Below are 12,595 nucleotides of genomic sequence, written 5' to 3' on the forward strand. Positions count from 1 at the left end.
GGATCCCACATACAGACCGGCCGCTCACTGGCTAAGCGAGGTGCAGGCGCAACACTGAGGTTTGCGATCCCGTTGCCGGTCCCGGTCCGGTACGGGCGCGGCACTGAGGGTTGCGATCCGTTGCCGGTCACGAAAAAAGACAAAAAGGAAAAAAAAAAAATCAACTGTATTTCTATACACTTGCAATGAATAATCCAAAAAAGAAATTAAGAAAAAAATTCCATTTACAATAGCCTCAAAAAGAATAAATTATTTAGGAATAAATTTAACAAAAGAAATGCAAACCTTATACTCTGGAAACTACAAAATACTGTAGCAAGAAATTAAAGAAAATCTAAATAATGGAAAGATACACTCATAGATGGGAAGATTTAACATTGTTACGATAGCATTAATGTCCAAAATGATCTACAGATTCAAAGAAAACCCTATCAAAAGCCCAGCTGGGGGCCGGCCCGTGGCTCACTCGGGAGAGTGCGGTGCTGATAACACCAAGGCCGTGGGTTAGGATCCCATATAGGGATGGCCAGTTCGCTCACTGGCTGAGCATGGTACTGACAACATCAAGCCAAGGGTTAAGATCCCCTTACTGGTCATCTTTAAATAAAAAAAAAAAAAACCCAGCTGGCTTCTTTGCAGCAATTGACAAGCTGATCCTAAAAGTCACACGGAAATTCAGGGGACAATAGGACAAAAACAATTCTAAAAAAGGACGAAGTTAGAGAACTCACACTTCCTGATTCCAAAACCTACTACACAGCTATAGAAATCAAGACGGTGTGATACTAGAATACAGTCAGACATATAAATCAATGGAATAGAATTAAGAGTCTAGAAACAGATTCTCACATTTATGGTCAATTGATTTTCAACAAGAGTACCAAGCCAATTATGTGAGGAAAGAATAGTTTTTTCAACAAATGGTGCTGGAACAACTGGATATCCATATGCAAAAGAATGAAGTACCTCACACCTCATACAAAAATAACTCAATATACCAAAGACCTAAATGTAAGAGATAAAACTCTTAGAAAATATAGGCGTTAATCTTCATGACCTTAGATTTGGCAATGGTTTCTTAAATATGACACCCAAAGCACAAACAACAAAAGAAAAAGAATATACGTCATTGAAATTTAAAAGTTGTCTGATTAAAAAGACAACATCAAAAAAGTAAAAAGACTGGGCCCGCCCGGTGGCGCACTGCTACAGTGCGCCGCTTGGGAAGCGCGGAGGCGCTCCCGCCGAGGGTTCGGATCCCACATACAGATCGGCCGCTCACTGGCTGAGCGAGGTGCGGGGGCAGCACTGAGGGTTGCGATCCCGTAGCCGGTCCCAGTCCGGTGCGGGCGCGACACTGAGGGTTGCGATCCGTTGCCGGTCAAAAAAAAAAAAAAAAGACAAAAAAAAGGGAAAAAAAAAAAAGTAAAAAGACAACCCACTGAATGGGAGAAAATATTTGTAAATATTATCTGATAGAGGATTTGAATCTAATATATATAAAGAACTTCTACAACTCAAAAATAAAAAGACAACCCAATTTAAAAATGGACAAAGAACTAGAATAGACAATTCTCCAAAGAAGACATACAAAGGACCAACAGTACAGACAGTAAGTGTTGACAAGGATGTGGAGGAATTAGAACCCCCAATACACTGCTGGCTGGAATGTAAAATGGTTCAGCCACTTTGGAAAATAGTCTGGCAATTCCTCAAAGGGTTAAACACATTTACCATATGGCCTAGCAATTCTACTCCTAGGTATACACCCAAAATAAATGAAAACATATGTCTACATACAAATTTATACACATGAATGGTCATAGCAGCATTACTCAAAATAGTCAAAAAGTAGAAACAATCTAAATGTCCATCAACCGATGAATGGCTAAACAAAATGTGTATATCCAAATAGAACAGTATTCAGCAATAAGAAGGAACGAAGTACTGATATATACTACAACACAAATCTTGAAAACATTACGCTAAGTGCCGGGAGTGAAAGACCACATAGTGTATGATTCTGTTTTTTTTTTTTTTTTTTCCTCCTTTCTGTCTTTTTTCGTGACCGGTAACGGGATCGCAACCCTCGGTGTTGCGCCCGCACCGTGCTGAGCCGGTGAGCGGGAACCGGTCTCCACATGGGATCCGAACCCTCGGCGGGAGCACCGCCACACTCCCAAGCGGCACACTCTCCAGTGCGCCACTGGGCCGGCCCGTATCATTCTGTTTTTAGTTGTCCCTTGGTATCTGCAGGGCATTGGTTCTAGAACCTACCCCCACCTCGGATACCAAAATCCCAGATGCTCAAGTCCGTTATATAAAATGGAATAGTATTTGCATATAACCTATGCACATCCTACTGTATATTTTAAATCATCTCTAGATTACTTATAATACCCAATACAATGTAAATACTATATAAATAGTTGTCATACTGTATTTTTTTGTGTGTGTTTTTTTATTGTTGTACTGTTTTTCTTCTTTTTTCTGAATTTTTTTTTTTTTTTTTTTATAAAAATGACCGGTAAGGGGATCTTAACCCTTGACTTGGTGTTGTCAGCACCACGCTCAGCCAGCGAGCTAACCGGCCATCCCTATAGGGGATCCGAACCCGGGGCCTTGGTGTTATCAGCACCGCACTCTCCCAAGTGCGCAACAGGCCGGCCCTTTTTTCTGAATATTTTTGATCTGCAGTTGGTTGAATCCGTGGATGCAGACTCTGTGGTTGCAGAAAACACAGATATTGAGGACTGACTATATATGAAATATCCAAAATAGCTAAATGGATGGAGACAGAAAGTAGATTAGAGGTTGCCTAGTGATGAGGGAATAAGGGTGTTGGTGGGTGATGGCTAAGGTATATGGGGTTTCTTTTTGTGGTGATGAAAATGTTCCAAAATTGTGATGGTGGTTGCACATATAAGTGAACATATTAAAAACCACTGAATTATACACTTTAAATGGGTGACTTGTATGGTATGCAAATTATATCTCCGTAAAGCTGTTACCAAAAAAAGGCTAGGAAATCCACAAGTATAAATGCCTTATGGTAATTACAGAAGTGACTTGAGTCTAAAGGCCAATTTATTGCTCTTATGTAGTTAGAGTAACTTATTAATAAGTCTGTACAGTTCAGGCTTTCTCAACAGTTAGATATTCATAATACTTTATACTTTGGTGTATTGTTTGATATCAAAGCTGTTATTAAAATAAACTAATAACAGCTAATAAGTTTTTTTATTCTTTACAATTGTACATAATGTTATAAACTGAATTGGTGGTTAACCACAAGGACCCTACTAAGCAAAGCATCCTTGCTATATACAGTTCTAATACTACCTATCCTATTTCTAATTTAAGTAGTGTGGACTTATTATCCTAATATTGTCACTGTATTTGAAAGATTATTTTTTCTTTTTCTGTCTTTTTTAATTATGGTAAAATACACATAACATACAGAACATTTTTAACCACACCATTTTAATCATTTTTAAGTTTACAATTCAAAGGCATTAAGTACATTCACAATGTTGAACAACCATCACCACTATCCAACTCCTGACCTTTTTCATCATCCCAAACAGAAACTCTGTACCCACTGCACAAGAGTACCACATTACTCCCTTCCCCCTAGCCCCTGGTAACCTCTATTCTATTACTCTCTGTCCCTATGAATTTGCCTATCCTATGTACCTCCTATAAGTGAAATTGTACAATATTTGTCCTTTTGTATCTGGTTTATTTCATTTAGAATAACGCTTTCAATGCTGTATAGTCACCATGTTGTAGCATGTATCAGAATTTCATTCCTTTTTTAGGCTAAATAATATTCCATTGTGTATAGACCACATTTTGTTTTCCCATTTATCTACTGATGAACACTTGGGTTGTTTCCACCTTTTGGCTATTATGAACAACGCTGCATGAACATCGGTGTACAATTATTTGCTTAACTCCCCACTTTTTATTCTTTTGGGTATATATCTGGGAGTGGAATTGTTCCACCATATGGTAATTCTACGTTTAACTTTTTGAAGAACCACCAAACTGTTTTCCACAGCAGCTGGATCATTTTTTATATTGCTCCTGAGCAATGAGAAAGGGCCCCAACTTCTCTACATCCTGGTTATTTTCTGCTGTTTGATTGTTTTTTTAAAATAATAGCTATCCTAATGGTATGAAGGGGTAACGCAATGTGTGCAATTTATTTTCAGCCTATTATTTGTAAGTCCACTTTAAGACATAAACAAAACAAAAAAAATTTTAAGGGTTTAAATTACACCTCTATTTTAAATAAAAAATATTTAAATACCAACAAAATAGAACACAAGGTTACAAAGATTTTAAGTCACTCCAATTTTGAAAAAGATTAAAAATGACAAAGAATTAAAACATAATACAAAAACCTGTAAATTCTGTTTTACTTATCTAGGACTAATTTCTAAAATACTAATGTTTGTGTAAATAAATATTGTCACAAAGCAGGTTTACGGCTTTGTGATTTATAGAGATGACTGTGAAACAAACCTAGGAGTCACTCCTGAAATAAAGCTTTTAAAAACACATTTATCCCTGGGAGATTGTTGTCACTGCCCTCATTTTAAAGATAAGAAAATCTGAAATCAAACAGGTTTGACAACTTGCCCAAGACCACAAAACAACCCTGTGGCAGAGATTTGGAAAATAACTTCTTATTTCAGAAATCTCCGATTTAAAAAAAAAAAAAAAAAAAAAGCCATATAACGTGCAAAAAGTTAGAGAAACACGGAAGAGCAATTTCCACTCTTTAAGCATGAATAAACTTAGGGACACTGCCCAGTGCACTGAAGCTTACAATCTACAGCAATGACCATTAATTAACTCCTTGCCAGCTGTGACTTGAATGTGCGGCCAAACTGGAATCAATTTAGAACTTTTTTTTTTTTTCCCCAGCGTGATCTAATAACAAACACTGACTCTAACTTTGTCTCTCAAATGTTTTCATTGTTTTGTTAAATTTTGGCTGTTCAAAAGCAGGATAAGTCTATTGTTAAATTGACAAAGCATAAGTTGAAGCAACCAAAGAAAACAGAATTGCTTCTTGACATCATTGCTTAAATGATATGTAGAAAGTGTTACTTTTCTTTCCTGCAACCCACACACTAAACAAGATAGTTATTATTTACTCTCAACCCAATTTGATTCAATCGTTTTTAACTAATTTTTTTTTTAAGGAATATTCCCAGGGACCATATGAAAGAAATGCATACTGAAGTAAGCAGGGGTGAAATGACCTGACTCAGATTTGCTTTAAATACTTCGAAAAAGGAAAAGAAAAAAAGTATAGATGACAAAAACTGACAACTGCCGAATGCTGGTGATGGTAGACGGGTTTATCTCACCTTTCCTTTCTTTTGTCTATGCTTAAAAGTTTTTCGCAATAACTTTTCAAAAAATAAATTATTTCCAAACGAAGTTGCCGTTCTGGTTATTAAACACGAGTCACTGAATGTGAATGCTCTTGTCCTCGAAACCAGACCATGCGAAGGGTCTCAAAAAGAGGCGAGGGATTCTCTGGCGGGGCCGAGTTGGGCTCCACACCTCTCGGGCTCGCACCACCACGAGGGCCCAAAGCGCGCACGTTTCCTTCAAGGCTGAAATGTGACAAATCCCTCCATGAGCTCTAGGGTTCGGAGGGCCGCCGAACTCTGTTTGGAAGTGGCGCACGCGTTTTCACGCCGGCGGCTCAGGGAAACCCGAGAAACTCCCGCTAGAGAGTTCCCAGGTCTGCTAAAGACGCACTGCCCCCCACCCCGGACCTCCTAAAGAGAGTCCTTGCACCACTCCCTCAGTCACCCACCACCAACCTCCACCCCGCCCGCCTCCTACCTTCCAAGTCCGCGTCGTCCTCCGAGTCGCTCTCTGTGTTCGCGTCGGCGACAGTGTCAGGGCCGGGCTCAGGCGTGTGGAAGTCCGAAGGAGGGGCAGCAGGCGGGACTGAGGCTTGGGCGCGGGCCTCCCGCTGGCGGGTGAAGTAGTCTACTGCGAAGTCGATGAGGTCAGGCGGTTGCTGCCGCAGCACCTCCACGGTGTAGCCCTGCAGCAGCTCCGTGAGCCCCGGTGGGATCTGGATGTGGCTCATGCCGGCGGCGGGCGCGGAGACCGGCAGATCAGGTACGCCGGCGAACACTGCCTCCGCGCTCCCTCACGCCGGCCTCTCGCTCGGCGCCTGCGAGGTCCCCTCAAGCGCAGCCCTAGTCCGGTCTTCTTCGTGTCGCGCCACTCTTTGGCCGGTTCTGCGTTTCCCGGCCACGCAACCCTCGGCGGGTCTGGCACCGCCGCTGTCACTGGGCCGCCGTCGCCGCAGACAGGACCGACGGGCAAGAGAGAGGGACGGGTGGGGCGGGCGCTCGGTTTGTGACGCATGCGGCCGCAGGCGTGCGCGCCCCCGCTGAGTGCCGATCTCCAGTGCGCGTGCGCCGCTGGGCAGCCCGCCCGTGGGTAGGAGGCGCGGGGCAAGACTGCAGACTCCCAGCAAGGAACTCAGGAATTGGGTGACGAGTGGTCTACTCGTAGTCATGAAGATCTTTCATTTATTTATTTTTTTAACACACACTAAGAGCCTCCTGTTTGCCGGCATTTACTGAGCGCTAAGGACGCAGCCAGACGGAGTATGGTTCTGGCTGTGGTGGAGGGCAAGAGGGCCCACTTTAGGAGGTGACATTCAAGCTGACCCAGAGGCCTGAGCAGGACCCGACCATAGGAAGATCTGGAGGAAAGCCATTCCGATCACAGAGCACAGCAAGAGCAAAGGCCTGGTCGAGTCAGGTTTACCCTTGCTGCCAGGTGGAATGGTGGAATGACCATAGGATCCTTAGGTGTCTGCCAGGAAGTCTGTGAGATGTCAAACGGAAAAGGCCTTGTAGGAAGTAGGAGTTTCAATGCAATAGTAATTTGAGGGCCACAGGCAGATAAATAAGCTTGGAAGAGCAAACTTGTACACTGAGAAAAGGGAATAAAGCCCAGAGCAGGAACGACCTCTGTGCCTGTTCCTCCTCTTAAGCACTCCCACCAGGGTCCCCAGGTCTAGGCCGGTACACCCCTACTCTCCCCACACTCCATCCTGGGCCAGCAATGCTTGATGAAGTTGAGCAAATCATAAGGCAGTGTTATCCTTTGCCCATGGAGAGGAGGCATACATGAACTTGAGAGGCCAGGCTATTTATTTCCCAAGTTGCTTGCCTTGTCCCACCAGATTTTAAGGAAATAGAAAATGGTGGAAACCTTGCTGGGATGTGCATGCCACAGCCTAGGTGCCGACCAAAGGCCCTGCGGGCATAGCAGAGTCCTCCCTCTTCTTCCCAGGCCCAGTCAGGAAGTGACTAGCTGTAGGCTTGTGAACCTGAAGGGCTTTGGGATGGTTAAGCACCACCTGGTAATTACCCAGTATTAATTAAAATCCTCACTAGCACCTCCCGTACAGACTTGGCACACACCCAAGAGCTCACTGCTGCTGAGAACTGAGCTGCTTGGTAGCAAGAGCACCTTTTTCCCACTGATGCAGATGCCAGTCCAGGCTCTAGGCTAGGCAGGCCTGTGATTACAAACAGCAGTATCTCCCTGGACAAGTTCCTTGATCCTTGAAAGTAGTCTTGGACCATAAGCTTTGGAGCGGGGGACAGTGTTCAATTCATTCCCTCCTAGGTCCCTACTGCACACTCTTGGAGAAGGTTTACTGAGTGAATGATAAATTTCAACATAGCATGCAGAGCCAATGAAACAGCTGTCCTTCCTGACCTCACAGTCTCAGAACTGGGATCCTTTGCTTCAAAAGCTGGGCTCCTGATTTCAGTATATGAAGACCTCACTAAGGACAGGCAGTGAGGGGCTGGAGGTGCAGGGTCCCTCAGCTCTTCTCTGCTCTTGTGTAGACTGACCCTTCCAAGTTTTCCAGAGATCAGCCCTTGACAGTGATACCCAGGAAACCTGGGTGTGACTCCAACTGTACTGCCATACCTGGAGATCTGCACCTCTTCAAGCAGTCCTACAGCCAACCCTTTGGAAAGACAAATTCACACCTCCACTCCCTAGTTTGTCCATATTGTCAGGTTTTATGTTTTGTTTTTTAAAAGATGACCAGTAAGGGGGTCTTAACCCTTGACTTGGTCGTGTTAGCACCACACTCTCCCAAGTGAGCTAACCGGCCATCCCTATATAGGGATCCAAGCCAGTGGCCTTGGTGTTATCAGCACCACACTCTCCCAAGTGAACCACGGGTCAGCCCGGTTCTATATATTTTAAAGGGGAACAGGCACCTGCACAGTTAGGACTCTCACCTCAATTACAAAATAGAGGAAAGGAGGGCTATTCCAGGGCTGAGGAAAGAGCTGAGTGTGGGCAGTTTCTCCCAGTTGCTCCAAGAAACTCTCACCAGCTGGCCTCTGCCAGAAGCAGGCTGATCTGCCTGACTTGTTTTCAGATGCTGTACAACTCAAACGGCTGGCCAGCCAGCAAACAGCATTCAAAAGGCAACCTAGAAGGAGTGAGGGCTACAGAAAGCAGGAGCACTGTCTCACCTGTCTTTATAGACCAGCCTCAGAGTAAGGATAGACAGCTCCTTACTCTGGTCCAACCTGGCTCCCTCCCCCAGCACTTGGTCCCCAGAGCAGGAGTCCATCTTTGCTCCTTCTGGCAAATACATCAGTAACAACTGGAGCCCCAAGCACCTTCATGAATACCCAATTGAACTGGCCAAAGAGGGCCTTGTAACAGGAGAAAATACCTAGGGCCTGAGCCCCGCATCTCCCACCCTTATCCTGGATTCATACTGCCTGCATTCAGGCCTGTCCAGCTACACGCTGGAGGTTACCATGGCAATCAAACCCACAGGTAGCCAGTAACTGGGAAACAGCCATCAACACCAAGTGACAGTTGGTGGAAAAGGCCAAGAGCAAAGACCCTCAGAAATAAGAGAAATAGGGGCCGGCCCGGTGGCGCACTGCTACAGTGCGCCGCTTGGTAGCACGGCGGCGCTCCCACCGAGGGTTCGGATCCCACATACAGACCGGTTCCCGCTCACTGGCTGAGCGAGGTGCGGGCGCAACACCGAGGGTTGCGATCCCGTTGCCGGTCCCGGTCCGGTACGGGCGCGACACTGAGGGTTGCGATCCGTTGCCGGACACGAAAAAAGACAAAAAAAAAAAAGAAATAAGAGAAATACAGAGGAAGAGTCTCCAGAGCCCTGACGGTTGCTCCACTCCAACCTAGTCCTACTCACAACTCAGGAGGTAGTCAATATCTTGCACAAACTGCCACACCATCAACACAGGCACACACATAGATACAATGGGGCCAATTCTCAGAGAGGTTTACAACTACAGATGCAGAGTAGCACAAGTGGGACACGTTGTTCAGCCCATCAACCATTGGTCTTGTGAAAAAGAACATGGGTATGGTACCTACAGCTGTTTCCAATGACACAGTGGATTTTTATAAACACTTGATAGGTTATTTAAGATTTTTTCCTCCTCTCTCTTTCTCTCTCCTGGCAGGAGAGGCCCAAACTCCCCTGGACTCCTATGGAGGCCTGCTGTTGGCCCAGACCGCCAAGCTTATATACCTTATGCCCTCTCATGCACGCTGCCTACTGAGGGGACTCAGCCCCAGCAGGAACACCTCCTTCCTATCCAACCTCTCTAAGCCACTCTGGTCCCCCACATATCTCCTGGAACCTGATGGTCACCTGACTTCCTCTGCATGCCAGCCCCTTCCTGACTTAGTCCTCCCATATCATTTAGCTCCTACCACAACCAGTTTCTTTTTCACCTTAGAAGTGCTCATGAGCCTCCAGTTAGCAGGAGATATTGGGGAAGTGGGCTATGTTTCTTCTGTTCTCACCCAAGCTATACTTCAGCCTCCATAGTGCTTCCCCCATGAGGCCACTGCATTTGTTCCAGGAAGTCTGATCTATTTTAACAAGCACCCATGCTCCAGGGAGCAGTTAATTCCAAGGCCACCTGTTTCTATACCTGTGAGCCAACCCCTTCCCTGGGACACTGTGTCCTGACAAAGTATCAACCTCTGCAGTGAACCAAGGGTCTGCCTCTGAGACACCTCAGAGCAAGAACAGAATCTGGGAAGCACGGGGGAGCCTGGCTGGAGAATCACATGTTTGCATGCTTACCATAGCATAGAAAGAAAAGGAAGCCCTCAGGGAACAACTGGCCCTGGGGCCTTCCCACTGCCTGTCAGGACTCTGTATGCCACTTCTGGCCTGACAGGCCAGATCCCTCAGCGTTAACACTGCCAGACAGGCCTCCTGTAGCCTAGGCCAAGCAGCCCCAGAATAGCCTTTGATAGAATCGTAGGTCTTTCTTCAGGACACCCAGACACCAGTTCCCAGTCTATTATCAACTTGCCAATGAGATTTTCAGATCAGTTTATCCTATCTGAGCCTTGGCTTCTGCATCTGAAAGCGTGGATCAAAATCCCTACCCATTAAATATTGAGTTACATGGGGATATAGAAATGAGAGAATAAACCCATGAGGAGGTTAGAAAAGGTACAGGGGTTCCAGCCTCAAAAGGCTGTAGGGAAAGAACTGTGGGGTAGAGATAGCATGACCTTATAGCAGAAATGGTGCTTACTGTGCTTTTAACAGGTCACCCTCTGTCTCTCACCCTTGGCCCAGTTATACCCTTCTTGGTGCCTGGGTGAGGCTTTTTATCACCAGTTGGTTGTTTTAACAATCACTGTCTTACTTCCATTTAAGACTGTGACAGTCAGAGAAATTACTGGAAGGGCCCCAATTCCCCCTCCCCCTTACCCCTGTCAGGGAGAGAAGAAATATATAAGGAACAGGTGGCATTTCAAAGTGCGTAAGCCCCAGCCAGGAGGGAGTTACTCACCATCTGCTCTGCTCCCTTCACAAATATGCTGCCAGGGGCTTCCCTATTTGACTTAACATCTATTTAATATCCAAAGGAGTAAAAGAATCTACCATCACTAACATCAAGGAGCCGAAACACTCCATTTTAAAATGGAAGATGTTTCAAAGGGCAAGTTATCCAGAAGCACAGACTATAAAAGTGAGTTTAAGCTACGGCATTTGATTGGAATTCAAATACACTCTTGGGGGCCTCCAGGCAAAAGCCAGGGTTTGAGGACTGTCTCAAGGACTGGGTGGCATCAAGCACTTCAAGAGACACATGACAGTATGGTTAGGGCAATTGTCGGCATCTTGCCAACTGCCGATATAGCCAATTGTATTGCTACGTGACAACGCCAATTGACTGGCTAGGCAATTCATAACTAAAGCCAAAATATTTCATTATTTTAGTTAAACTAAGTTTTCCAATTGTATTGCTAGGGCTAGGGGTTAGGGCCCACAGACCCTTCAAATGCGTTGTACAGACTGGGTAACAGACCCCTCACATGCAGGTCTATGCTAGGTAATTTGGAAAGATCCTGGGAGCCATTGGCAGACATGAGCTCAGTCCTCGGCGGCAGCTTACAGCAGATCCAGCAACAGCAGCAGTGGCAACCTCCCCGTGGCCCCCTCGGGCGGGGAGGGAGCCATATATTAGAGCCATTCATCCTTTATACTTAAATCCAATAAACCAGGACACCTGGGCACACATACGCAATTACATTAGACAACCAAGGCACACCTGGGCACACGTGCATATTTACATCAAATGCTTGGCAAGATTCCAAACCCCTTGAGGGACCTTGACCAGTTATATTTACTTTCCCTACAATGACCATCTCCAAATCAGTGAGTTATTAAACAAAGATATCCTCCAGCATGAAAGAAGGCAGGCTTAACACTGAATTAATCTTCCCAGGCAGAAGACACACAATTTTCATCTTTAAAAAAATGTTATTTTCTACTTGGCCATAATTCCTATCTGGTCATCTAGAAATAATCTGCTGGTTAGAGCACAGCCTTATAACACCAGGGGCATGGGTTTGGATCCCCAGTACCAGCCAGCTGCCAAAACAAAAAACAAAAAAAGCCCCACCAAACATAGAAATAACTTACCAGGAGTAAAACCTCCTTCCTTCAACTCTCAAATCTTCAGTTTCCTGACAGGTTAGCCACACCCCAAGTCCCAGATTTTTTTATTTTATTTTTATTTTTTTGGTAGTTGGCTGGTATGAGGATCTGAACCCTTGACCCCAGTGTTATCAGTACCACGCTCCAACCAATTGAGCTAATCAGAGTAATGGTTCTAAAGCCAAAATCCAAGGGTCTCTATGCAGGTGCAGCGAGGCAGGAAGTGCCAGCAGAACTACGCGAGAAAAGCCCAGCTCCAGTAACTTCAACCCTCCCCTCCACCAGACAAGGCAAGTCTAGCTTGTGACACTGCTCCAACTGCCTCACTTTTTCTGGCTGCACCTGGATGTCATCATATGTTTCATTAATGAGGCCAGGCTGGCTACATCAGATCACACGGCAACCCCAAAGTCCACATGAATACCAAAGATTCCTTTTACAATTGACTTTCCATCTGTTAGCTCATACACCTGTGTGGCTCAGGAGAGGGAGGGGAATGAATGAAGGGATGGGTTGCAGGCTGGGCCTTATGGGGATCTGCATGACAGACTTGCA

The 12,595-nt window shown here is 45.2% G+C and overlaps 1 protein-coding gene across 1 annotated transcript; it reads right to left on the reverse strand.

The window, feature by feature from the left end:
• Positions 1-5,484: 5,484 nt before the first annotated feature.
• Positions 5,485-6,293, reverse strand: LOC103584956 (cAMP-dependent protein kinase type II-alpha regulatory subunit-like). The gene is made up of 2 exons (XM_008565808.1): positions 5,872-6,293; positions 5,485-5,636 (listed from the first exon to the last, which is right to left on the reverse strand). Exons 1-2 carry the CDS (start codon positions 6,122-6,124, stop codon positions 5,485-5,487), a joined length of 405 nt encoding a protein of 134 aa, XP_008564030.1. The 5' UTR covers positions 6,125-6,293.
• Between the last annotated feature and the right edge of the window lie 6,302 nt (positions 6,294-12,595).

This window comes from Galeopterus variegatus, unplaced genomic scaffold, assembly GCF_000696425.1.
Source record: "Galeopterus variegatus unplaced genomic scaffold, G_variegatus-3.0.2 Scaffold203, whole genome shotgun sequence".
Lineage (NCBI taxonomy): Eukaryota > Metazoa > Chordata > Mammalia > Dermoptera > Cynocephalidae > Galeopterus > Galeopterus variegatus.

Excerpts from the sequence above, each read along its gene's own strand:
- LOC103584956 (XM_008565808.1), bottom strand. The coding sequence starts at position 6,124 with ATGAGCCACATCCAGATCCCACCGGGGCTCACGGAGCTGCTGCAGGGC. Across the intron at positions 5,637-5,871 it reads GGACGACGCGGACTTGGAAG|CCTTGAAGGAAACGTGCGCG; the intron begins GTAGGAGGCGGG and ends GTCACATTTCAG.